General features: G+C 35.1%; 1 protein-coding gene across 1 annotated transcript in view; it reads right to left on the bottom strand.

The window, feature by feature from the left end:
- Positions 1-15,820: 15,820 nt before the first annotated feature.
- LOC107877880 (dolichyl-diphosphooligosaccharide--protein glycosyltransferase subunit 2) overlaps positions 15,821-26,789 on the bottom strand; it is a 17,514-nt gene continuing 6,545 nt past the window's right edge. Inside the window, exons 8-20 of the mRNA XM_047393628.1 lie at positions 23,529-23,583; positions 21,338-21,465; positions 21,114-21,229; positions 20,901-20,970; positions 19,433-19,534; positions 19,212-19,301; positions 18,934-19,082; positions 17,870-17,981; positions 17,709-17,792; positions 17,321-17,401; positions 16,929-17,153; positions 16,605-16,727; positions 15,821-16,172 (exon numbers count right to left, since the gene is read on the bottom strand). Coding sequence (XP_047249584.1) covers positions 16,056-16,172; positions 16,605-16,727; positions 16,929-17,153; positions 17,321-17,401; positions 17,709-17,792; positions 17,870-17,981; positions 18,934-19,082; positions 19,212-19,301; positions 19,433-19,534; positions 20,901-20,970; positions 21,114-21,229; positions 21,338-21,465; positions 23,529-23,583 — 1,452 coding nt within the window. The 3' untranslated portion in view covers positions 15,821-16,055. The remainder of the gene's footprint in view (positions 16,173-16,604; positions 16,728-16,928; positions 17,154-17,320; positions 17,402-17,708; positions 17,793-17,869; positions 17,982-18,933; positions 19,083-19,211; positions 19,302-19,432; positions 19,535-20,900; positions 20,971-21,113; positions 21,230-21,337; positions 21,466-23,528; positions 23,584-26,789) is intronic.

Genomic DNA, 26,789 nt, shown 5'->3' with positions numbered 1-26,789 from the left:
GCCACATAACCTAAGAAAGAAATAGTCTCTAACCAAAACTCACACTTGGAAAACTTAGCATACAATTTCTAATCCCTCAATCACTGAAGAACGATCCATAAATTCTCCTCATGATTCATGTCACTTTTGAAATAAACCAAGATAGCATATATAAATACAATAATAAATGAGTCCAGATACGGTTGAAATACCCGATTTATCAACTCCATGGATGCAATTGGGGCATTAGTTTACCCAAAGAACACAACTAATAACTCATAATGATCGTACCGAGTTTGAAAATCTATCTTCAGAATATCTAAATCCCTAATCCTCAGTTGGTGATATCCGAACCTCAAATTAATATTTAAAAACACGGTGGCACCATAAAGTTTGTCGAACAGATCATCAATACGAGGAAGAGGATACTTATTCTTAACTGTCACTTTGTTCAAATACCAATAATCAATACATATCTGCATAGATCCATCCTTCTTCTTCACAAATAAGATAGGCATACCTTAAGGTAATACACTCGATTGGATAAATCCCTTATCCAATAACTCTTGCAACTGATCCTTCAATTTTTTAAATCAGATGGGGCCATCCTATAAGAAAGAAATAAGCTTGGTGCCCGACACAACATCAATAGCAAAATCAATATCATGATCCAGAGGCATACCAGGCAAATCCATAAGGAACACATCCATGAACTCATGGACAACATGAATCGAATCTAAAGTAGGAGGTGAAGCAACACTACTATCACAAATATGAGCCAAGTAAGACAAATATCCCCTCTCAACCAACCGATGATCCTGAACATAAGATATAACCCTCTTAGGACCTAAATGAAGTGCACCCTTTAAAGTTATCCTTGTCATACCCGATGAAGCTAAAGTCATAGTCTTAGCATAATAATCTAGAATAGCATGGTATGGAGCCAACCAATCCATACCTAAGATAACATCGAAATCAACCATATCTAACATAAGAAAATCTACCCAAGTCTCATGCCTAGAGAAAGTCACAATATAGGATTGGTACGCCCGATCTATGACTATAGAATCTCCTACTGGGGTAGATACATAAATAGGCATGACAAGAGGCTCACTAAAACTATCAAAACCTGAAGTAAAATATGCAAACACATAAGAGAAAATTGATCCAAGATCAAATAACACAGATGTAAGTTTGAACCAAATAGGGATAATACCTGTGCTCACAGCATCTCAAGCCTCTACCTCAGGTCTGGCTGATATAGCATAGCACTATCCACGACCATGACCTGGCTAAATAGCCCTATGACCACCACCATGGGATCCAATACCTCTACCTCTCGCACCCTTGGTAGAATCTCTACCTCTCATATCTATAATAGGAGAAGCTTGAATCACATGATAAGGACAACCCTTAACTAAATGTCAATCTCATCACATACGGAGGAACCTTTATGGCTTGACACAATATAAGGAGATACCACTAGGCCCAGATAACCACCCTAAACTGCTGTACTAGAAGACCTACTACCCGAACTCTAGAAGGCTATCTATACTGGTCTACCTAGATATCCATGAGAACCTCAGTCTCTGCCAAGAGCAGTCCGACCTCAAAACACACTAAAATTACACACCTTCTTGGCGCCTCCCTGAGATTCCCAAAGAATAACCTTTATTATCTTAGTTTGATCCACTATACTCTAAAAGGACACTACAAATTAACCATATGGGATATAGCTAACTGAAGAGAGACATCTAAACCTTTCAAAACTTCTGAATCTTCTGAGAGTTGGTAATGTTGACATAAAAATATCTATACAAGGCATCAAAGCATACCTCATACTCTATAATAGTCATAGAGCCTTACTCCAGGAGATCAAACTCTTCTCTTATTCTATCTTTCAGACTGTAAGGCATAAATCTCTCTAAAAAGGCATCTGCAAACTAATCCCACATTATATCAGGAGAATTAAGAGATCTACAACTAACAAGTGACCTCCACCAATCTCTAGCAGCATCTCTCAACTGATAAATAGTATAAGCAACCCTATGCAAATCCAAATTATACAACTTCTCTCGATAGTCAATCCAGAACTCATAGGCATCCTAGACCACAGCACCATTGAACCTAGAAGGACATAAATAAGTAAATATCTCAAACCTCTTCTGATCCTTAGCACAAATAATTGTACTCACAGTAAGAGGAAGCATGGTGAATCTGGCAGACTAAGATCTCATCTAGGGAGGTGACATAGATAAAGGCTGAACTCTTGACCTCAAAACACCATACTCAGATATCGATGCTAAAGTAGGAATAGTTCTTAAGGTCTAACGAGTACCTAAGACAAAAGCAAGCGCAACTAGAGGATCCATACTCTAGACTGGAGGAACACCCGGTATAACCAAAGGAGAATCCTCTAAATGGGTAAGCAAAGGCACCAATAACCCCTCCAAGAATAGGGCGGAAAAACTCAGTGGAACTAAAATAGGATCCACACCTCCAACATGCTCAACACAAGGCTCAAAGAAGAGTTATCTAGCACTACTCTAGGAGAGGGCAGATCCATGAGCCCATTCACTCCCTCAAGCCCATCCACGACTCAAGGCTCGCTCTTTGTATGAAGTCTCCACATCTCTGACATCACGGGACCTAGTCAATACTATATGTGTGAAAAGAATAGAACATAACTCAGAATATGAGATATGAAAAAAATTCACACGATAAGGAAAAAAATGAGGAAAATTTTCCTAAAGACATCCTATAGCCTCTCAAAGATAGATATGGAAGTCTACGTATAGATTCGTGAGAAACTATTAGAAATCTCATTCTTACACAGTAGATACCAATTAACTTGGCTCTAATACCAATTTGTCACAATCCAAAAATAAAGGTCATGATGGAACTTGTTGCGGCAAACCTTAACAAGTAAGCCTATCACACAAACTGATACAAAAAGGGAAAAAGATAGAAATAACCCCAAGGCAAAGCTTCTAGATAAAGCTAAACCATATAATACAATATGAAAGAGAAAATATACAACCAAAGATAATAAACCAACTCCCAAAACCTGGTGTCAATGGTATAAGAACTACTAATACAAATCTATGAGCTAAATACATTAGAATATCCAATAGGAATATATTTGTCTCCAAGTACTAGTAAAGACATAATCTAATACAAAAAGATAGAACTGGACTCCAAACATATAAACATCCAACTGTTACCTTGAATGAATCTGAAGGTGCCCAAAATCAAGCCATGTGAGAAGCACCTACACCAGAATCTGCACCAAAAGAGCACAGTAAGAATAAGTACAGTCCCCTTATACTCAGTAGGTATCATAGGTCGACCGAGCAAAGTATAAAAATAAAGCATACAAAATCTACACTAAGGAAATGTCACCTACAATCAGAAAATGCCCCACAATAGTAGCCATACCATTTACACTAACAATTCTCTAATATCCACATATAATATAACAAAATATCAGAAAGGGATACAATTATACATTTATAACATATATAAACAAAGAAAGGGGAAATAACATATACAAAAACATCAAGCACAAGTATGGGAAGATTGAAAAAGGGATAGGTAATGAGTTAACAGAATATACGTGATTGACGTCAGATCTCCATACCTATGGTTCCACAAGTATGTTCCTAACTCTTTTGTTTTGTAGAGGATTGATGCATTGGGGATAATACATGATTTTAAGTTGGGGATGGGGCTTCTTGTAGGTCTTGATATCCTCTTGGGGTTTTTATTGTCGTGCCTCTTTTCTTTAGACTCCTGTTCCTTGTAGAGCTGGTGTGTTTAGGCATATTGTGTTTTGTTTTGTGATGTTTTGTGTTTAACTTGGAGAAAAATAAGTATCTAGGGCAGTTGACATATTTTTATTGATTTTTGAGATAAATGTTAATACCTCTCTAATTATCTATTTTTGAACTATGTGCATGTATGTATGTATATATATATATATATATATGTATGTGTGTGTGACTATTGTGACTCTTGTTACGGCATTAGAATTAGGGACATGATAATCACTTGCTAACAACTGCATAAACCATATAGGTAGAAGCTTGTGATGTAATCATGTGTCATGTGTGTGTGAGATGCTACTTAGTTCCCTCTATGTATGGAACCCAAAACTTGCCCAGTTAGTCTTGCCTAGGTTATAGGATAACTGGTTAGGAAAGAACATAGGCCATTATTTATATTAGTCCACTTTTAGCCTACATGACCTTCCATGTATGAATTATATCCCTTGATCCTAATTTTGAGCCTGAATACCTAATTTTCTTATTATATCTTTCACCTTCCCATTTGTATTATAATGAACCTATTTGGCCCTGGTCCTCCTTGGACATTGTGCATCTTAACTGAGGCAAATCACTTAAGTTGATGGTGGCTATTATAGAGGTCCATGATGTATAATGGGTATGAAGAAGGGTAAAATAAGAGAAAAAGATAGTAGAGATGGGTGTGGTAGCAAAAGAAAAAGAAAAAGAAAATAAAAGAAAAAGTTGAAAAAGAAAGAATAAGAAAACCACACCCAACCTAAATATGCATAAAAGAATAAAAGGGGGAAATAAGGGCAGAAATAAAGTAAAAAATGGTTAATAGGTGACACACTAAAGTTAGTGTAGTGCCAAGGAGGCTTAGTCACTTTAAATGTCCATATGTATCTTACCTGCCCCAAGCTTACCTTACAAGTCAAGAAAAGTCCTATAGTGATCCTAACTTGACTGTCTGAAAGCTAAGATATAGAAAATAAGGGCAAGCCTATGGTATTTGACATGCATTGATTGGAAATTATTTTGCAAGTGTGAATGTCTCTTGATCGTCCCTACATTGACAAGCATTAGTTCATATATGAGTGAGTGGGAATTCTTTATTGTAAGGGCACATAGGTTGTATTGCTAGCTGCTTACTTGTTTGGGTAGTGTAACTTATATATATGCATGGTTGTTTGTTGGTAGTATAATGTCATAGCTTGATTCCTTTGTATCACATTGTTGTGTTTTATTAATACACACAGTTAAATTTTACAGTATTAAAATTAGAGAGGGTAATAATCTTGAGCTCAAATTTGATGATTTACTGTCATAGGTATATTAGGTTTCTCTTGGTTAAGCATCATCATATCATTTTATTATGTTTTGTTGCCTGAGGACGTGCAATGTTCTAAGTTGAGGGTACTGATGTTCTATATAGATATAGCAGTTACGTTGCTTAAAACTATGAGAATATCCATGTACTTAAGGCTATTTTGTTAGATTTAAGGTGTTTTTGGAGTATTTTGCAGGAAATCATGTTTTGGATGTAAATTTTGTGAAAAAGAGGAAAAAGTGTTTTCGACTACTTTTTGGTGTAATTAAGGATGTTCGGCACACTTTCTATCTTGTTTGTGATCAAAGAATGTTCAAAATTTAAGAAAAGCTGAAAAGATGACTCCTGGCACCTACCAAGTCAACCTATGAACTGCATGTAGGACCTACGAACTGCAAGTGGACAAAGCAGATGCAAGAGGTCGAAATCTTGAGAGCTAGGCTGCAGGATTTGTACTTACAATCTGCACCTGTGCCCAGTGTCAAGACCATAGGTACTACCTGTATCCTGTTCCAGACCATGGGTATAGAGAGTAAGTGGTAGCCGACAGTGATTTTCCTAGATCATTTCGAAAATCATTTTCTAGGGTTTCTATGTATCCCAATTACACTCTTATAATGTTTTTAAGTCCTATTATGTATTGGTAATTAAGTTTTCCTATTTTATTTAGGATTTTAACTCTAGGATTTCTTGTAACCTATAAATACCTTTTTTAGGCTTTGTTTAGTTTATTCACAGATCTATTCAAAAATACACATTCACGTATTGATTGGTTGAGAAGGAGGCCCCTTTGGGGCCAAGTTCTCAAACATCTTATTGTTCTTGGTTTGTTATTAAATTTAAGTCTTTGGGATTTCTTCTCTTATTATTGTGAGATTGATTTTGTAATTTTGTTGTAGATTCCATGATTGATCTCATAACTATGAGCGGCTAATACCCATAGCTAGGGTTGTGGGAACCCTAGCGGATTAACAAATTAGAGAAAGTACCAAGTTGTTCTAGATAAAGTTTTTTGCATGTATTAGGTTTTCTTATCTTTGATTTCTTTCTTAGACATGGCCAACGTTAAGATCCCACCTAGATTATTACTACTTACTCCAAAAGAGGAGCAGCGACTAGGAAAAAAATATCACAAAAGTAATTTCAAGTTAATTGTCAATCCATGATAATCATGGAATATACTGAATGACCTTTAACTATCATCTAATAACTAAAGACTCAAAAGGTAATAGTTAACTGGGATCAAGATAATGTCTAGTAAGGCGACATCTTGAGACTCAAAAAGGGTGAAATCCTTCTACTCGTCCAAAAGACTGTAGAAGGTACATAACTTATGATTCTGCATGCAAGATATTGAAATAGTTTGACAAGTGCACGATAAGTCTACTGAGTTGAGAAGCCAGGGGGAACACAATCCTAGCATTCGTCTTAGATTGTTTACAACCAAGATCAACCAATTCTTTTCCTTTTTCTATTTCATCAAATCCTTATTTTACTTTCCCACACTACCTGGTAATTGTAACAAGTTAGAAAAAGATTTCGACCTATTCCCTATGGAATCAATCCCAACCTACTTGGGTTACTATATTTGACAGTGGCCACTTCATCCTTCAATTGGAGGTGTATTTTGGGCGTCATCACTTAGTTCTAAAAATAATACAATAATGTTCAATGATAATGAAAATGAGCTAAAAACCACTATTTAAGCTTCAATTCCACATTTTCTAAATATTACAAAAATGACACCTTGCTTTTGATCTGCTTGAGCAGATTCAAACTAGATGGAGATAAAAAGCGAATCCATAGCAGATTGGGAGAAAATAGGTCTGTTTGGGTCATTTTGACCACTCACTCATGTGGGTGGCTTCTCAACACACCCGTGTGATCTTTAGTGCTCTTTTCTTTTATATTTGACCTTCTGTTTTCTTGAATGGCTTGGTCATCTTCCCTTTCAACCTTTACCTGCACAAATAAGCATTAAGTATGAGATTAACATCAAGTCAATGGAAAATCATGATAATGTGAGCTTAAAAGATGCTAGAAAGTCATCAAATTGATAACTTATCAATCTCTACCACTTTTAGCAATGCTATTGTTTTGACTCATTGACTCTAAATTTGTCATCCTTTTTATTCCTAAAATTTATCAAAAACTCAACCTCTATTATGGCTTGGTCCACATCTGTGACTCTTCTACTTTGTAACTCTTCCTTAGCTCGATTTTGCAACCTATCCATAAAGTGGGACAATAATTCCTCACTGGTAAGGTTGGGAATTTGGAGAATAAAGGCGGTGTACTCATTGACATAGTTATGTATGCTCCTTGTATTCTTCAACTTCCTAAATTTGTGTCTTGCATCATACGAGATATTATTTGGGATGAAATGACACTTTATCTTAGCCTTAAACTGATCCCACATACTCGTGCATAGACCTCTCTCAGCATCAGCCACCATCAGATACAAAGAAGCTGTGTTAATTTTGGCTTCATCATCCCTTACATTTCCATGCTTGAAATAGTTCTCCAAGTACCAAAGAAATTTCTCTACCTCCTGTGTATCAGAATCCCCTTTGAACATTGATAACTTAGGAGCCTCAATCTTATCCTCTATTGTCACAACGACGTTCCTAGCTACTTAAGCAATACCATATTCGACCTTCTCCTTGAGAGCATCTACTTTCTCCTTCATAGCATCGATAGTGCTCAACGCCTATATGAGTTTACTCTAAGATAGTAATGGCTTGTCTTAGTTCTACATCAAACTATGTACACCTATTTAAGTCATTTTGAAAGCTCTCGATCTCTTCATGATTATGTCCCTCAAGAATGCTAAGGCTTCCCTTAACTTTTCTTAAACATTGGTCAAAGATATCGACGACATCCATCCTTACATTAACCTTTATAATCCACTCCTTGCCAGTGAAACGTCCTCAAGTGGGACCTCCATTTCATCCTTGATCCCTTCTCTGAAAAATGGTTCCTGGGATATAATCCCCTCGCTTAACACAACCTCGGCATCATCTTCTTGATCTTATTGAAGGTATCCCTCTTCTTATTGCAAAACTTCATGCCAACTACTTCTTGGGTGATATTGGATATGGTGTTAGTTCCTTATTCGGTGTTAGTTCATTGTTTGTCACATCCTTAGTCTTTAACTTTCTCATATTCTTATATTACTTGCTCACGATCTTGTTATGCCAAGTCAACATAAGACACTAGCAATCACTAAGAGAATGGGAGAAAGAACACAAGAGAATTCCTAGGAAGATTTGTATTAGAGAGAACTTGGAATATTTGTTTGATGATTTTACAAATGAATACCTCTTTATTTGTACTATTTATCTAGGGGCTAAAGTGTATGTAAATTGTGTACGAATCCCTATTTTGGAATTATCTACCAACTAGAATATTACAATAACCTTCTATGCAATTATATGAAATTCTATAGTTTTCCATGGAACTCTCCTTGTGTTTTTAGAATGTTCTATCAAGAACTTGTTTTTATCATATGTAAGCCTTCCACATGGACAACTTTCTACCATGTAGTGCCTACATGGCATGATGACTTGGTAGTTCATCACATAGTGGCTTCGAAATTTAATTGATTATCGATGCATTGCCATATCCTTTCTACTTAAATATCAAAAATTATGAAATTTGGAAGGGAAAAGGTTCAAATATGCCACTGAACTATCAGAAATGGCTCATTTATGCCATTCATTAAAATTTTGTCTCATTCATATCATCGCTGTTACAAAATTAGTCCATCCATGACATTTCTTTTTAACTGTGTATTTTTAAAAATAACTTTGTCATGTGGCCTCATATTAGAGGTCCACGTCATTAAGTAAAACAAATCAATATTAATTAAAATAAAAAATATGAGACCCATTTAATACTCGATTCATTAAATATTTGACCCGCACCTATTTAATATCACAACATAATCTTCCCACACTATCGATCAAATAACCTAAAAATCTAAAAACCCTTAGTTCAACTACTTAATTTGTTCATCTTCTTCAACCTTTTACCTTCAATTCAAGAAGACAAACGGATTTCCTATGTTCGTTTAAGATGTTAAAAAGTTAGTTCTCTATTTTAAGGTTACAAATTAATATGTACTTAATTTGATTGGTGGGTGATAATTTGTATAGATGGAGTACATAGTCATGTAGTTATATGATTTTGAATTTTTTTTGTGGTCACAAAATATGCTGGGCATTTTATTTGCATTTTTGTCTTTATAAATGGTGTAAAAGTGGTACTTAATGTGTAAATTTTAGTTTTTTATGATTTGTTCTCCTGACATGTTTTGTCAGTTTTGTTAGATTTTACAATTATTGCTTGATTTGTATGTTGCTAATGTGGAGCCCTCATTTTTTATGTCTTTTTCTTTGCATGTGAACTCCGTTGAAGAATGATTGACAAGGTGGATCTATTATTCAACTATGGGATAAATGGGTCTTTTCCCCTGATTTATTGTATTCTAAAAATTTGGTGCATTTTTGGTATAGGTTTGACCCAAATCTGTTGTCTTTCAAAGACTTATGTGAAGAGTATATAAAAGAGATGGGCTTTTTCAAAGTTAAACAACTCTTAGTTGTTGAACCATCTGGTAAGTACCATATCATTGATGGAGATGATGGTACTAGAGCTTTGCAAGGCCTTATTTGCCATGAGTTTAAAATGATTCAATTATTTATTGTAGATAAATTAGACTTGACAATTCATACTCATAGCATTCTTCATCATCTAGAAATATATCATGTAGATGTTGAAATAAGATCCGATAATGAACTTGTTAATGATTGTAATTCTGATGTTGATCTATCATCTGATGTTGAGTATGATAAAGAAGGACTTGAAATTATTGGTAAGCTAAGGAGGATGTATTAAGTGATAGGTTGGAGAACTATAAGGAATTGAAAAAGGGGATGACATTTATAGTATTGAAGAAGCTAGAATAATAGTGAATTATTATGCTATGTCTAATAAGTGTGGCTTTAAGATTCGAAAAATAGATCCCTCCAGAGCTTTGTATGTTTGTCAACCTAGATGTTCTTTTAGATGTACTATTTCAAAGCTAAGGAGGATGGTATTAAGTGATAGGTTAGAGAACTATATGGAATTGGAAAAGGGAATGACATTTTATGGTATTGAAGAAGCTAGAATAATAATGAATTATTATGTTGTGTCTAATAGGCGTGGCTTAAAGATTTGATAAATAGATCCCTCCAGAGCTTTGTATGCTTGTAATCCTGGATGTTCTTTTAGATGTACTATTTCAAAGGATGAAAAAAGTTCATCTTTTAGTTTCAAAATCTTGAAATCGAAACATGAGTGTGACCATTGTTACAAAAATCTGAGGGCTGATTCTAAGTCATTATCACGATATTTTAGAAAAAGGCTACAAAGCAATCCCAAATACACTGTTAAGGCTATGATAAGGGAACTGAAGAAGGATTTTAATTTAAATATGACAAATTCCAAACTTAAAAGGACTAAAGTAATGATCCTTGAGAAGTTGGATGGCAGTTTTAGGGATGATTTTAATAAGCTTGAAGCATATGGGGCTGAACTAAAACTGCCTACTTCAGGACCGATGTTTTAATTCATATTTCAAAAGATGCTTTTGAGCAAGGTAAAAGAAATTTTTTGAGAATGTACTTGTATTTTAATGCTTTGAAACAAGGTTGAAAAAATGTCTTGAGGCCATTTATTGGTATGGATGGTACTTTATTAAAGGGGAAATGTGTAGGTTAGTTGTTAGTTGCTGTGGGACAAGATTCTATGAATCAAGACTATCCACTTGCATAGGTTGTGGTTGACAAGAAAACTATTCAGTCATGGACATGGTTTATGGAGCTTTTGAAGAGGTCTTTGGACTTAAAAGATGGGGATGGAGTGACATTTATTTTCGACATGCAAAAAGTAAAAAAAATTATTTATTCTTTTTGTTTTAATTCTAAATTTTAATTTTTTTCATTTTTAGTTTTGATTTCCCTTTATTTAATTTTGACAGGGGCTATTGGATTTTGTGAGAAATGTTCTTCCTAAAGCTCATCACAGTTATTGTGCTAGACACATTGAATCCAATTGGTGTAAAAATAAAGAAGTGGAGAAATAAAAAAGTTGATGTGGTGGTGTGCTTGGAGCACATATGATGAAGAGTTTAAAGATCAACTTAATAAGCTAGGCAAATTGGATGAATGTGCTGCTAAGGACTCGCAAGAATTTCACCAGTGGCATAGTGTAAAGCATACTTTGATACCCAGTGTAAAAACCCATTGGTTGACTACAACTTCACGAAATCTTTTAATTCTTGAATTCTAGAAGCAAGGGGTATGCCAATTATAAAAATGTTAGAAAAAATAAGAGTCTAAGGTAATGAAATTACTGGCGGATCATGAGGACATAATTAGGAGTTGGAAATCTAACTATAGTCCAAAATGCTTGAAGTTGTACAATGACAATAGAGCAATAGCGCATTGTTGTGGGGTTCATTTTAATGGTGATTATGTTTATAAGGTGGTAAAGGATGATGATAAATATATTGTGAATCTGGAGCACAACAAATATAGTTGTAGGATGTGGGACTTGTCAGGAATACCCTACCCTCATGCCATTAAGGCATACTTACATAATAATAGTGAACCAAAGACACAAATTCACTGGTATTACAATAAAGAGACATATTTATGGATATACAAACACAAAATGCAACTTGTTAGAGGAGTTAATTCCTGGAAAATTAATCTTGATCATGCAATGGAGCTGCCTGAAATGATCAAAATAGTCGAAAAACCCAAGTCAAATAGAAATCGGATAGCAGATAAAGTAAGAAAGAGGAAGGGTGAGTAAGGTCCATCAAGGAAGGGATATATAATGACATGCAGCAAATGTGGGTAGGAAAACCACAATGCAAGAACCTTTCACAAGGTAAATATTTATTTTCTTTACTCTTATATAGTGACTAAATTTGTATGTTCAGTTTATAGAAATTTAGGTTGACATCCCTTCTAGTTGTAATTGACTTTTAACGCACTTAAACTACTCTTAGTCATCTATTTGGGCTTGCATTCTGAGTTGTGGAATTAAAGTACATTAACTAAACAAAGTTAGCGTGATTGATTTCATTACTATTTCTTTACTTGGTGTCATCTGCCAAAATCTTTGTTAAAAGCTTAAGTGTGCCAGATTCTTGCTTTATTCTTTTCCTTTCTATTGCAGCATCCACTTGAAGTTGTAGGATTTATGTCTTATTTGTAAGCATTGTAGCTCTCTAAAGAGCTTTGCTGACTGCCTAAAATATGTTAGTTATCTTTACTATAGTTGTCTAGTTATTGGGAGAGCAAAATTATTTTATAAGCAACCTGTTAGTTAATATTCAAGTCTTTTTGAATGCTTTACCTTTTTGGGACTGCAATAGCTAGGATCACATGTTAAATTGATTTGATTAGCAGGAAAAAGAGGCTGGACAAATTTCAAACAAGGGCAAAGGCAAAAGAAAATTGATGAGACCTTAACTAGATCTCAACAATCTGAACAATCACAGGCTTATGGACCTGATATTGGTGATGATGAAGACCCAATATTGATGCCAAAAAACATATCTGAATTTGATACATTATTGGCCAGAAGGAAGAATTTAGGGCCTCCAATTGGTGGTAGAAGAATCCAATTCACTGGAGATGCAATTAGAGTATCAACTCCAACAAAATTATCTTATTCACCAACAAAGACGTCTTATCGGGGAAAGAACACTTCAAGCCAGTTACAAAATGAAGTGAGGAAAAAATGTATCAAGATGATGGAAAGAAAGGGACAAGGAGAACCAGCCCTCAATAATTGTGAAATATGAACGTTAATTTTCTATTTTGTGATGCCTAAATATTTAAAGGTTAAAGTGGTGGATAATTAATTTTTGTTATTATAATTAGTTTTAACCTTTAAATGATAATTATGTATTTTGTACCAAGATGAAAATTGATGCTACTTTAATCTTCGAAAGGTAGTTGTGTTGAACAACAAATGCATTATGCGGTTTCATTTAATCCCTCTAGTATCTGATATTGATTTTTGTTATTATTGGATGATTGGAAGTTTCTTGATTTTTTTGGTAAAATTAAACTTGTTGTGTTAGCTACTGTATTTAGATGTGGGCTTGAAACTCATCAGTGTGGATCGTGTTTTCGCTGAAAAGCATTACGCAGACTTGTCTGCAAAGCCTTTCTTCAATGGGTCTGTTGAATACATTGTGTCTGCATAAACTCTACCTTCCCAGACCTCCTTTTTGTATTGTTGTTGTTGTGGTATACTACCAATGATATTGATTGCTTGTTCGGTGATTGCAAAGGCTTTAACAGGAACATAAATTCTAAGAGAATGTAAAATGAACTCAAAATTGTTGAACATTAATTGTAGGTGGACTTACCAAATTTCATTTTTGTTCAAATCTATGCTCTTTTTCTCCAAGTTCATGTTTTGTTTTATCTCAATATTCCTTGTGATATGCGGGACAAATATCTCGTTATAAGTTGTCCAAGTTTCCAAAGAAATAGTTCTATTAGATAGCCTCAATTGTTATCTTGTTGTTCTATAAGTTGAACTGTACATACTATTCCATTTTAGAGGATAACATATGTACTTATTTGTTTTCTTTTACTGTTTAAGATATGTATCATGTATTTTTTTATTACATATATGTATATGTATAAATTATCATTTTTGTTATAGAGATTTTATGTCATATATGTTTATATATACATGTGAGTTAGATATGTATGTTTTTAATCGTAAATACATATGTAAATCTGTATGTCTATTTATTTTGTATATTTTTTGAATATGTACATATGATATAGATATTTGTCTTTTAAAAATAAAAGATAGAGATAAAAGAATGAAAAAAAATTCAAAGAAAAAGTGAAAAAGGAAAAAAAAAAGAAAGAGAAATAGAAACTAGAAATAAAAGTGTAAAAAAACTAGTGAAAAAAAAAAAAAAGAAGAAGAAGAAGAGGTGGAGGAGCAGAAAAAGGAAGAAGAAGAGGAAGAGGAGGAGGAGGAAGAGGAAGAAGAAGAAGAAGAAGAAGTATAAGTAGAAAAAGAGGAAGAAGAAGAAGAAGAAGAAGAAGAAGAAGAGGAAGAACGAGGAGGAGGAGGAGGAGGAGGTGGAGGAGGAGGAGGAAGAGAAGGAGGAGGAGGAGAAGGAGAAGAAAGAGGAGAAGAAGAAGAAGAAGAAGGAGAAGTAAGAGAAGAAGTAGAAGAAGAAGGAGAAGAAGGAGGAGGAGGAGAAGAAGAAGAAGAAGAAGAAGAAGAAGAAGAAGAAGAAGAAGGAGAATAAGAAGTAGAAGAAGTAGGAGAAGAAGAAGGAGAAGAAGAAAAAAGAGGAGAAGAAGAAGAAGAAGAAGAAGAAGAAGAAGAAGAAGGAGGAGGAGGAGGAGGAGGAGGAGGAGGAGGAGGAGGAGAAGGAGGAGGAGAAGAAGAAGAAGAAGAAGTAGAAGAAGAAGAAGAAGTATAAGTAGAAAAAGAGGAAGAAGAAGAAGGAGGAGGAGGAGGAGGAGGAGGAGGAGAAGAAAGAGGAGAAGAAGAAGAAGAAGGAGAAGCAAGAGAAGGAGGAGGAGGAGGAGGAGGAGGAGGAGAAGGGAAATTTAATTAGATGAGATAATTATTCCTTATTTTAATCAACTCATTTGAGTAAAACAAGGGCAGTGAATTTTGTTGTATATGTATTTGTGTAGCTACAGTTTACTCAAATACAAAATATAATTTCTTATTTTTCGTAATTGTGAAACACTTGCTATAAAAGTTACTATTAAGACTCTATAATTGCTATTTATGAAATTTTTCCTTTTTAAAAACCATAGTTAAAAAAGTAATGGCATGATTTAACCGGGTTTATAATGGCTATTTATAAAATTTTTCCTTTTAAAATGAGTCATTTCTGACAGTTCAGTGAAATATTTGAGCCTTTTTCCCAATTTGAAATATAAGAACAAATCAAGCAGATAGTTTATATTGTGTCTAATTTTATAATTATTTATACTTAGGGACGAGCAAATACATATATTCATACTAAATTTTAAGAAGTCAAATCTCTTTGAATTTTTTTTTAATTCTTCTTCTTCAAGCAGCCGCAGAACCATTTATTATTTTGGTTATCCATTTTTCAAATTTATATAACACGTAAAATAGTGCAAAATATAGACGTTGTATATACACTCCTGTACATTATTACACCGCATACTCACCCCCATAAACTTCTCCTTCCATTTCAATTTATTTATCAAATTTTAATTTGACAAAAAGTTGAAGTAAAAGACTTGAATCTTGTAATTTTAAACTAAAAAAATGTATAGCATACTAAAATATTCTTTAATTTTGTAGCGTTAAACATGTCATGTCGAAAGTTAAAATTAAAGAGTTGTAAAAAAAATAAATTTTTTTTAAAAATGGACAGAGGAAGTGTATTGTTTAACCACAACCATACACTTGAATTTATCCAAGTGATTCAAGGACAAGGTGGTCAGGTTGATCTTGTGAATGAGATGATAAAATAAATCACAATAATAACAAGATGAAATGAATATAAAAGCAAGAAAATAACCAAGCCATAAATTAGATCTTCAGAAGGGCCTTGACGGCCTAACTACAGCATAGCCAGAATAGCTTGAGTTGTGAAGACGAGCCTTTGCTTGAAGAGAAGTCATGAATTACCCTAATATAAAGTAATGTTTGGGTATATTAATGATGTCGTGAAAATTGCCCCAGACAATCCACTGATACTTCACCAGGTTAAAGTAGCGAATCCAATCTTTAACCATCATTTGAAGACAAAATCTGGTGCGGTAACATACAAAATATGTATGTCTGTCCTACAACATTGGATTATCCAACTCTTTTTTCGATTTAAGGCCTTTTACATCTTTAAGGATATAACTAAAAGCAATCTGTCTAAATTAGGCTGATTTCAACTTGGCAGATGAAGATGCTAGATATGCAAGGGTTCTGTGCCCAACGAACATCAAGAAGATCCCTAAAAATCCAAGCGTTTTAAGTGTTGTGAATAGATTCAGCTGCACGCAAAGAAGCAAATACGTATGTAAAATTAGCAAATATAAACATGCTCAACAAATATATCAGACAAGTTGAATTAGGCTTGACTTAAAGCATTGGCGAACGCAATAGAGTACGGTTTCAGTCGATAGATGTCAAAGTTCATTTTTGACAACTGGAAACAGGACATTTTATAACCTTGTTGATGTATGGTCATTAAAATTTGTGCTTCGAACTCTCCAATATTGAAACATCAGCATTTATTAGTTAGACCAACAATACGTTTAGTTCAAGGAATGGGAGGAAAAAGGACATGGAAGTTGAACTAATTTCCTTCTCCATCTCCTCATGTTGTTACCCAAATTAGAAAGGAAGTAAAAGAAAACGTTGCAAAACAGAAGTCGATCAATTTCACAGAGGACATCCAGAGATTAAAGAAAGCATGGACAGACCTTCAACCAGAATAGAAGATAAAGTGTTAAGACAGCTGCTATGCAAAGGTGGAAAAGAATGGAAAATGTAGCAGGTGCTGATGCTTTTGGGAAGTTCTTCAGGTTCACTTGCAGCCTCAAAAGCTGTTGAGACATAAAAACACAAAATAATAATCACAACAGAAGTATGATACGGAAACAAGACAATAAAGGTCCGCATCAAACTCAAGGCAAAGAAAATAATTGGAGAAGAACCAAACATATAGCTATCATATCTTTTGATAAAGGAAAAACTAACTGTTCACAACCAACTAATTAAACTAAAAGAAGAATTCAAGAGCGTACCCCCATCAAAAATCCAACGAATGGCAAGAGAACAAGGGCCAAAAAGGTGAGAGAAAGCTCCTTAGGAGATCTTTTCTCTGGAGCTCTGAATATGTGAGATATTTCTGCCTTGGGCCCAAATCTTGAGGCAGGGTCAATAGGTTGTGGAGGAGAGCGAGCTGCCTTTTCCGGAGGCTCCGGCAGATCTAATTCAATTGAACCCAGATGTAGGAAGAACGAGTTCTCCTGGAGGAAAAAATGATCTGCTTAAGATACAACTCAAAATGCTTCCAGATCAAAACTAAAAGAAGGCCAGGTGTCTTAAGAAGAAATTTCTTTACTGCTGAAAAATTGACCAAAATGTGACACAAATGTAGAAAATTTATGGAGCTAAAAAATCAGTCAGTACTTACCATGACAGCATCCCCAACTGTAAGTTGGATGTCATATCTACCTGATAGATAGAAAAACTTCTCAACTAGTCCGAGAAAATCCTACAAAATAGAAATGTATTTACAGTACAGCAGGGTTAGCTCTTCTAGTCATAGTTGGTATTGGAGCAATTTTAGTGATGCCTTTTATTGGGTTGGAACTTGAAGCTAGGAAATTGTTGATGTTTCTCTGCATAAGAACTTATCAGCATATCACCAACCCCATCAAGGAGCGTCAATCTAGTAATAATTGGATTAATCTAAGAAGAAGAAAAAAACAGGCTTGTGCTAAATTTACAAACATGTCCATAGTCCACTCTATGTTAACAGGAAGTAGAGATGTCGACAAAAACAACTAAGAAAACTTAACTAGTATTATTTCAAACTTTTTTCCAGAACTTCCCACCACAAAGATGTGTTCCACTTTGCTCTCATGTGTCAACTTGAGGAAAGCCTGCACAAGAGAACAGTTAGCCACCAATGGTTCACTAGAGAAAACAATACACTAGAAGGACAAGGTGTGCTTCCAACCTGGTGTGGCTTAAAAGCATGCCCAAGAGGAGAAGTTAACTGGAATGATAATTGAAGCTTTTGAAGATGGTTAGCTGAAAGAGAGTGGGTTTTCTCCCCGGACAAATCAACCCTGTATGGAAACACTCATGGATAAGGATAACTATCGATGTGCTGAAGGCACATAATAGTTAACCCGATGCATAATTTGCATAATTTTCAATTTGCATCAATAGGCATAGAATTTGTCCAAATGATAATACAAAAAACAGCATGAAAAGTAAGTTAACAAGACGGTACTCAAATGAAAAACAATTAGATGAAGTGAAAAAAATAGCACCTGGAGTCTTCAAAAAAGGAAAAAATAGAACCTTCCATAGAATCGAAGAAATCGTGATGTGATGGAATTTATATGAAGGTACACTGTATGAACTAATTGAAGGTCTGAATCAGCTTTTGAGTTTTCATTGAGTGTGTTGGAATTCTAAATTGGTAAATAGGAACACAATGTAAACAGCGTGAAAACTGGTCGTCTATATACAAAGAAGGAAAACCTAAAACATCTCTACCAAAAAAGAACTTCAACCAAACAAATTACCCTTAAGGGGCAGTACTACTCAACACCTACGATTGTGGGCTGTGGCAAGTGACCTGTTGGTTTAATTGAGAAGCAAGCAAGATAAGACCAAATACCACCATCTTTAAGAAAAAGAATAACATTATATAAATTGATATTAGAGCTTATATAAGCTCTTATTCAAGTGTGGCTAGTTCTTCAAATAACAGCAATGCAGTACAGCACAGAGAAAGAATCTGGAGCTAGCTTAGTATTTTTCTTCTTCGATGAATAGCTTAAATGTCAAAACAGTAAAGGAACAATTTATTGGTGTTCTATGTTTCATAATTGAGGCATGGTAATTGCGTTTATCATAACAGAGAACAAGTCAACAGTAATCATCATTACAAAGGATTAGTAAATGAAGACAAAAGACCAAATAAATAGTCAAAGATTAAAACAGAAAATCAGTCTTAAAAGTATGTATGTGCCAAAAATAGAGTAGAAGAAGGGCAGAAAAGCTCATTACCTGTTTTCAGTTTCCACATTACCAAGATCACTATCAAGAACAGCAACATCTGCATGGTCAACTTCGATAAATCCCGTCACATATATGGATATTTTAGTTCGTCCTCCAGTGGCATAGATCTTTTTATCATCTGGATTGTGAAGGACAATCTAGAAGATCATCCAAGACAGAAAGATAGGAGCTCAAATAAGTACCAACTTAAAGGCATGAGAGATTCCAAGGGAGGGAGAATGGGAGGATGAACATTTTCATAAGGAAAAGAGAGAGAGAGACCATACCTCTAAAGAAAGAATGTATCTGCCGGCGTCCATGTACTCTGGCAATGCATCCAACAAATGCACAGCATTTTCAGGGTCAAATTTGAGATCCTGCAGAACACAATTTGACGAAAATCAAAGTTCAATAAGAGCAAAGTTATTTATACTATTTTAATCAAATTATTTAATTGCTACAGGATATCCATCCGCTGGATTAGATCATAGACAAAAACCCTATGCACCTGATCAATAATTGAAGCATCCTTTGAACCAGAGCTGAAGATCTGCTTGAGTTTCACAGACAGAGAAGGTGCAGCAGAGCCCAAAACAGTGTTTACATTCACCTAATTTTAAAAATGATACACATCAACAACTGAAATCTAGTGGTGAGCACTTGAAAGAATCAAGACAACCAAATTCTATGTGCAAGCAATGATGTTGATCGCTTGAGTCTGGATTTCGGTTGAGCAGAACTAAGATAGAGTACTTGGAATGTAAGTTTAGTGATGTGTCGCAAGAAGCTGGAGTGGTTGTGAAACTGGACTCTCAGCCATTCAGAAGAGGGAGAGTTTCAAGTATCTGAGATCTATGATTCAAGGCAATGGCGAGATTGATGGGGATGTCACGCATCGTATTGGGGGAGGGTGGTTAAAATGGAGGCTCGCTTCGGGAGTCTTATGTGATAAGAAGATGCCCCCGAAGCTTAAAGGTAAGTTCTACAGAGTGGCAGTCCGGCAGGCTATGTTGTATGGAACGGAGTGTGGGCCAGTTAAGAAATCCCACATCCAAAAGTTAAAGGTGGCGGAAATGAGAATGTTGCGATGGATGTGTGGACATAACAGGAAAGATAGGGTGAGGAATGAGATTATTCGGGAGAAGGTGGGAGTTGCTTCGGTGGAAGACAAGATGTGAGAAGTGAGGTTACGTTGGTTCAGGCACGTGATGAGGAGGGACTCGGATGCTCCAGTGCGGAAGTGTGAGACACTAGCTATGGATGGTTTTAGACAAGATAGAGGTAGACCGAAGAAATATTGGAGGGAGGTGATTAGGCATGATATGGAGCAGTTACAACTTACGGAGGACATGACCCTTGATAGGAAGGTGTGGAGGACGCGGATTAGGGAAGAGGGTTAGAGGGTGGGAGTGCGTAGTTTTTTGTTCGTGGTGTTGTGTGATGTCTATGATTTCAGTAAGATAGTTCTTAGTATTATCTTGTGGCTGTAGTATTATCTTGTGGCTAACGGTGTTAGTTTATTTTGCATACCGTACTACTTTATATGCACTTATCTTTTGTGTTTGTTATACTTTTATCGGTTCTGAGCCGGGGGTCTATCGGAAACAGCGTCTCTACTTCACTTGAGGTAGTGGTATAGACTGCGTGCACTCTACCCTCCCAGACCCCACTATGTGGGAATACACTGGGTATGTTGCTGTTGTTGCTGTTGCACTTGCAAATGTAAATTAAGGCCAGCTTAACATCATTGTGAGAAACCCCCTTTCCAGCCACCATTTTATTTTACTCTAAACCAGTTTTTCAATCCATCATTCTCGTTTAATTGTACAGTATCACTAAAGAAACAAAAATAAACAAGAAAACGACATGAAGGAGACTTACATTCCAAAATGAGTGGTTAGAATAAACATGTATAAAGGAAAGTAAGCAATATCATGTAATCAAAACATAAGGAGAAAGAGATCAACATGCCGCACCTTAAGCTGGTCTCTCCTAGTCAATGAAATTACGGCGGTGGGGAGCGATAAAATCAATGGAATGGAGACCCTGTATTAAAAATAAGTTCTTGACACATATTAAGTAATGAATGCTGCTGACTGGTAAGGTGCGTCATCTGAAATTTACTACAGAGAAACAAATCCCTGAGATATTGGATTTGGGAAAACAGAGTAAATCATAGTAAGGCCAACCTATTGTTTTCTAAGGAATCCAATGCATCAAGTTGATAAAACAAGTCTTCTGCATTTCCAGGAATTCCAACACCAAGGAAAAACCTTGCTAAACCTAAAATTTTGTCACCTGGAAGCTGCATATAATAGAGGAAAATAATTATAAAGCTTGCGTATCATAGTTGGAGAAAACAAAAGAGTCAACTATTACGAAAACAAAAGAGTCAACTATTACACTACCATACATTTAAATCTTCATTAGATGTCGTGGCAAATGCTGTGATACCACGCACCACTGCTGATGAAGCTGACAGGGGACTCTGAAGTCCATGAGCATCAACAAGCTTTTCATCAAGGTAATATGTGCCATCATCTGTAACATGAAAACAAATGTTTTTAGAATGATGTTGAGTTTCTCAGCATGACTAGACAAACTGCAGCATCAGCTCTAAATATGCTAAAACTGTCTCAAACTGATTTATGAATTACTTCAATATTAACTTCTATCGAAAACTATAAAAGACATCCCTTGTAATTATAGACCGCTGCAGCTTTTATGTTGCAGCAAATAGAAATCTACAAAAGACATAAAGTAACATCTAGTGAATGTGTCAAAAGACTAAGCACATCAGAACTTCTCAATCAACTAGCATCAGATATATCTAACATCAGTAATTATTTTCACTTCCGGCAGTTAGACCATTCCCCACAAACATACTTGGCTTCTGGCCCCCTTTCCTTATCTCTTTCTCAACCGGCTCATCAATCACAAAAATTTTCAAGTAAAACACATGAAAATTCATTTAAGAATCATGTATTTCTCCAGATTAAGATGATATCACTGAGTTCCAGTCTTTTTACATCAATTGATTGAGTGAAATGTATATTCAGGCTTTCATGCAATAGTACATAAATTTCCCTCATGAATAAGCAAAGGTACATTCACCTCTACATAAATCTCCCTCATAAATATGCAAGGAACATTCACCAAAGAAATAGGTGAGGGACCCCTAAATCGAAGATCATTTCCTAAGCATAAACACTTGCAGAGTAATTGAAACAAGGAAACATAAGGATACCAAACATTTTACTTTGATATAGCTTGCAGCGTTCACTAATAAACACTTTCACCTGAACTTTCAACATCAAGAAAAAACGCAATCAAAAATCTATCCCGACCAAAATGAATAATACACAAAAGCAAGAACATTAGTTTCTTTCTTGATTAATGAAACGGACAAGAGTGATAATACCTTCTTAACATACATCAATAGCCTACTCCGACAACAAATCACAAAATTCACAATATTTTTATGACTTTTTTTTCTTTTTTAACTTTTATGTTGCTCGGACTCTTCGAAAATGTCATCGGGTGCATGTCAGATCCTTCAAAAGTAGTGCATTTTTGTAGGATCCGACATGGGTGCGGCCACATTTTTGGAGAGTCCGAGCAACTTTGGGTAACTTTGTATATTCCCTACTTTGCGGGAATACATTGGGTATCTGTTGTTTTTGTTGTTGTGGTAACTTTGTATATTTCATAAATCAGTACTTGAGGAGTATAGAAATCCTATTTACAAGGGAGCTTCCGAAATAAGGCTATGATCCTATTTCTATAGTGAGTCTAAACATCAATAATAGATGCAGGATCATTAGAGTAGATCTGAAATCTGATTAGACCAAAAACACAAAGTCAAGATACAGGATCACATGTTTATTGACTTTATGCTTTCTTTTCTTGGCCAGCTCCTAAAATTAGGATGGAACGAAACACACGTTATCAGAGAGGAAACATAAGGAGGCTCCTAACATGTTTCACTTTGTTTTAACTTGCAGCATCCACTAATGATCACTTTTCACTTGAACTTTCAGTATCAAGAAAAACAGCAACAGATCATATTCAATTACTCATTTCACTTTTTGATAGGTCAATACTTTGTTTCTACCTCACTAATATCAATAACTACATAAAGAAGCAAGAACTACAAATTTCATCTAAATTGAATCTATGGAGAAGAGAAATACTAACTTTTTAACATGCATCAGTATCACCTACTCCAACAATAAATCAGAAACATTCGCAATAATTTTACAGACTATATGATTTCTTTTTCTAGGCTAGAAACTATTGCAAGAAAATTAGAATACTAATTTCTTTTCTAGTATCTAAAAATTGAGCTTTGACAAAAAGTGGTTTTATCTTGTACATCCAAATGAATAGCAGAGACCTAAAACAATTAAAACCAGCTAATGTCATTTACTCTATCTAGCACAAGCACATCCGTGTATATCCCTGTAAGTTCAGATCTTAGAACAAGGAAATCTAAAGCAAAACTTGCTAGAAGCTACTAAAAACCTCACCCAGGAAACCAAAGAAAAAACCCGGAGTGAACATGAGAATATAAGAACATAAGAAAGAAAAAAGTAGATAGATACCATATTTCTCAACACCATCTAGAAGCTTTGATATGTCATTTTTCACCAGGCTTATCTGCAAAAATACAGAAATAGAGGTAAAAACTGGTTATCTCACAAAATCATATGCACGCACATGCAAAAAACTAAAGAAAAATCACAGCATTGATTACATATGAGGTACTTCTAAATGAAGCAAACCACAACTTTCGTACCTATTCTATCATATTGGTCCCACCAAACTCAATACTACCTAGACATATTTAAGACACATGTAGCTTTAAATAAAGGGTGTGTTTGGTACGAAGGAAAACATTTTCCGGAAAGTGCAAGTATAAGTGTGTAGTTGGGATTTGGGGTACAGGTTGGGGGGGCTTTTGGCCATTTTCTCTAAAAAAAATTCAAAACTTTTTTCCTATCCCACCCTTTTTATCATATTCGTTCTCGTTGTTTTTGTTAAATATATACAAATACTTTTAAAAAACATATACTTATCCAATTTGCATAACGAACACACGAATATAAGTAACAAATAACTTATTTTTCTAGAAAATATTTTTCCTCCTTCATATCGAACACACCCTAAAAAAGTATTTTTTTGAGATCAAAAATTATTTTTTTAAAATGAATTTTTACACTTTAGCTACATACTAAAATGTAATTTTTGAAAAATATTTTTTCATTCACCAACCAAACACTATAAAATATTTTTCGGAAAATATTTTCCATTCACCAACCAAACATAAGAAAACATGAAATGAACTTATTTTCCAAGAAAACATTTTCTAGGAAAACATTTTCCTTCATACCAAACACACCCAAAATGAGCGACAATCTTTTGTCTCTGCTTTATCTCCTTTATGTGGACCCGCTCAAACATGTATTATTCTTACATTCATCCTTTTGCAAAATCATCGGGGAAAAAACATACGGCTTCAGATATAGTATCACATGAGAGGTGTCATAATATTTTATTGATCCCTTTAAAAAATCACCCAACATCTCATCAATCACCCCATATTCCCAACCTTGTAATGTGTGAAGATAAAAGCACATTCAAAAGACGCACATTAAGTGGCAAAAAGGTGGAAAGAAAAATGAAATATTAGCAATAACACATTCAGTAACCTTTCCAGCGATATCAGTCAGCAATCTGCGTTCAATACCATCAAATGAATTGAAACACAAAGAGTAGTGTACTTAAACAACTACTATGTTGTAAAAGAAATAGCTAAACTTGAACTGCTACGTGAATCTCAACAGCAAGAACTCCACCAGGATCCCATAATTCCAAAGAAGAATGCTCAATCAAAAGAGGTATGCATGTGCCTCCAGGGCCTTGGTGTATTTATAAAAAACATAGCTTTTGATGTGTGGTTTAGGCGCACATTAGACGTCGGTGTCTGGTATTAAGGGGGTGCACGGTAGAGAGATGGGCACATTATCCACCAAACTTCAAACCTTGCACTATTTTCTCTTTGGAATTTCTCGGTTATCCAGAAAAAAAGGAGGTATGCACATGAATGTGGTAGGTTTCCATGAAATGTAAGTTTCAAAGGTGAAAAGCATCTCAACCCATTAAGTCCCAACCCATTTATAAATTAGGTACAAATGAGCCCAATTCAATCTGTACTTCAACCCATTTAATAGAAAAACGGAAAAGGAATAAATATACCCCCGAACTTTGATAAATGGTACTATATACCCGCCGTCATACTTTGGGTACACATATCATATACCCCTACCGTTAATGAAATGGTACGTATATGCCCCTCACACTAACAGTCAGGACATATGTGTACCCAAAGTATGGCGGAGAGTATATACATACCATTTATCATAATTCAAGGGTATATTTGTCTGTATTTCATTTTTAACTTTTTTATCTCAAATAATTAACCAAACCCACTATCCGACCCAATAAATTCATCGATTCCCATTTCAAACCAACTCGATCCGACCTCTATTTTTTGTTCCAAATCCATACTCCCTTTGTTTTTTCTGTTAAACGTGAACCCCAATCAAATTGAAGTGATTGGTCATCGCTACTAGTTGGAGGGAGTGAAGATTGGGCCGGAGGTGGCCGGAGCTAGGGGGCGGCGATGGTTCACCAATGAGGTATTTCTAGTTCGACGGAGATGGTGGCTATGTGGTGTTGACCGGTGGTGGGTAGTGTTTCTCTAACGAAATTTCATTGAAAATTGAAATATGAGGAGTTCAATTTATTTGGTGTTGTTTTGGGAAATTATGGGTTAATGATTTTTTTAAAAATTGGTAGTAGTGGGTGTTATTGTATCGCGTGTGTGTATATCGTTATAGCGATGAGAAAAAACACGTCTATTAGATAGGCGTCTCTTGGGCTTTTTATTGGGACCAGATTGGGTAGTGATTTTAATGGTAGGAAAGTAGGCTTGGACTAATTATTTGGAATAAAAAAATTAAAACGAAAAAGGAACAAATACACCCCAATGTATGATAAATGGTACATATATACCCTCCGTCATACTTTGGGTACACATGCCCCTACCGTTAGTGTAAGGGGCATATACATATCATTTTATTAATAGTGAGGGATATATGTACCTAAAGTATGATGAAGGGTATATTCATACCATTTATCACAGTTCGAGGGCATATTTGTCCCTTTTCCGATAAAAAAATGATTTTCTTAATGAAAGTAGGAAAAACAAATGACAATAGTCCTCCCACTCTCAAAATCACCCACCTCACCTCACCCAACCCCACTATACCCCAAGCTTACCCTACCCCCACTGCATTCATTAAATAAATTATTTTTATTTCATAAAAAGTTTTTTGTAAATTTTTTTCTTGCCCCCACCCAACCTCATCCCCACCCGCTCCCTACCCCAAAAAATTATTTTATTATTTTTTATTTTTGAAAAGAATTGAAAATCTTTCCTTACCCCATAGTCAAAACCCTATCCCCTCTCTTTCCCCGCATCCCTACCCCTCCCAAAAAAAATAATTTTTAAAAATAAATAAAGAAATTTCTTTTTTATTTAAAAAAAAAAATCTTACCCCAACCCAAAATAATTTTTAAAAATAAATAAAGAAATTTCTTTTTTATTTAAAAAAAAAAATCTTACCCCAACCCCATCTCCCTCTATCCCTTGCAACCCCGAACCTCCTCCCCTATATGTATTTTTTAAAAAACAATTAAAAATAAATAAATTTCTTTTTTATTTTAAAAAAAATTCTTACCCCAACCCCATCACCCCCTATCCCGTGCAACCCCGCAACCCCTCCCTATACAACATACCC

The sequence above is a fragment of the Capsicum annuum genome, chromosome 7 (genome assembly GCF_002878395.1).
Source record: "Capsicum annuum cultivar UCD-10X-F1 chromosome 7, UCD10Xv1.1, whole genome shotgun sequence".
NCBI classification, from domain to species: Eukaryota; Viridiplantae; Streptophyta; class Magnoliopsida; order Solanales; family Solanaceae; genus Capsicum; species Capsicum annuum.
The sequence above is the reverse complement of the archived record's forward strand: the minus strand, read 5'-3'. Positions and strand labels throughout refer to the sequence as shown.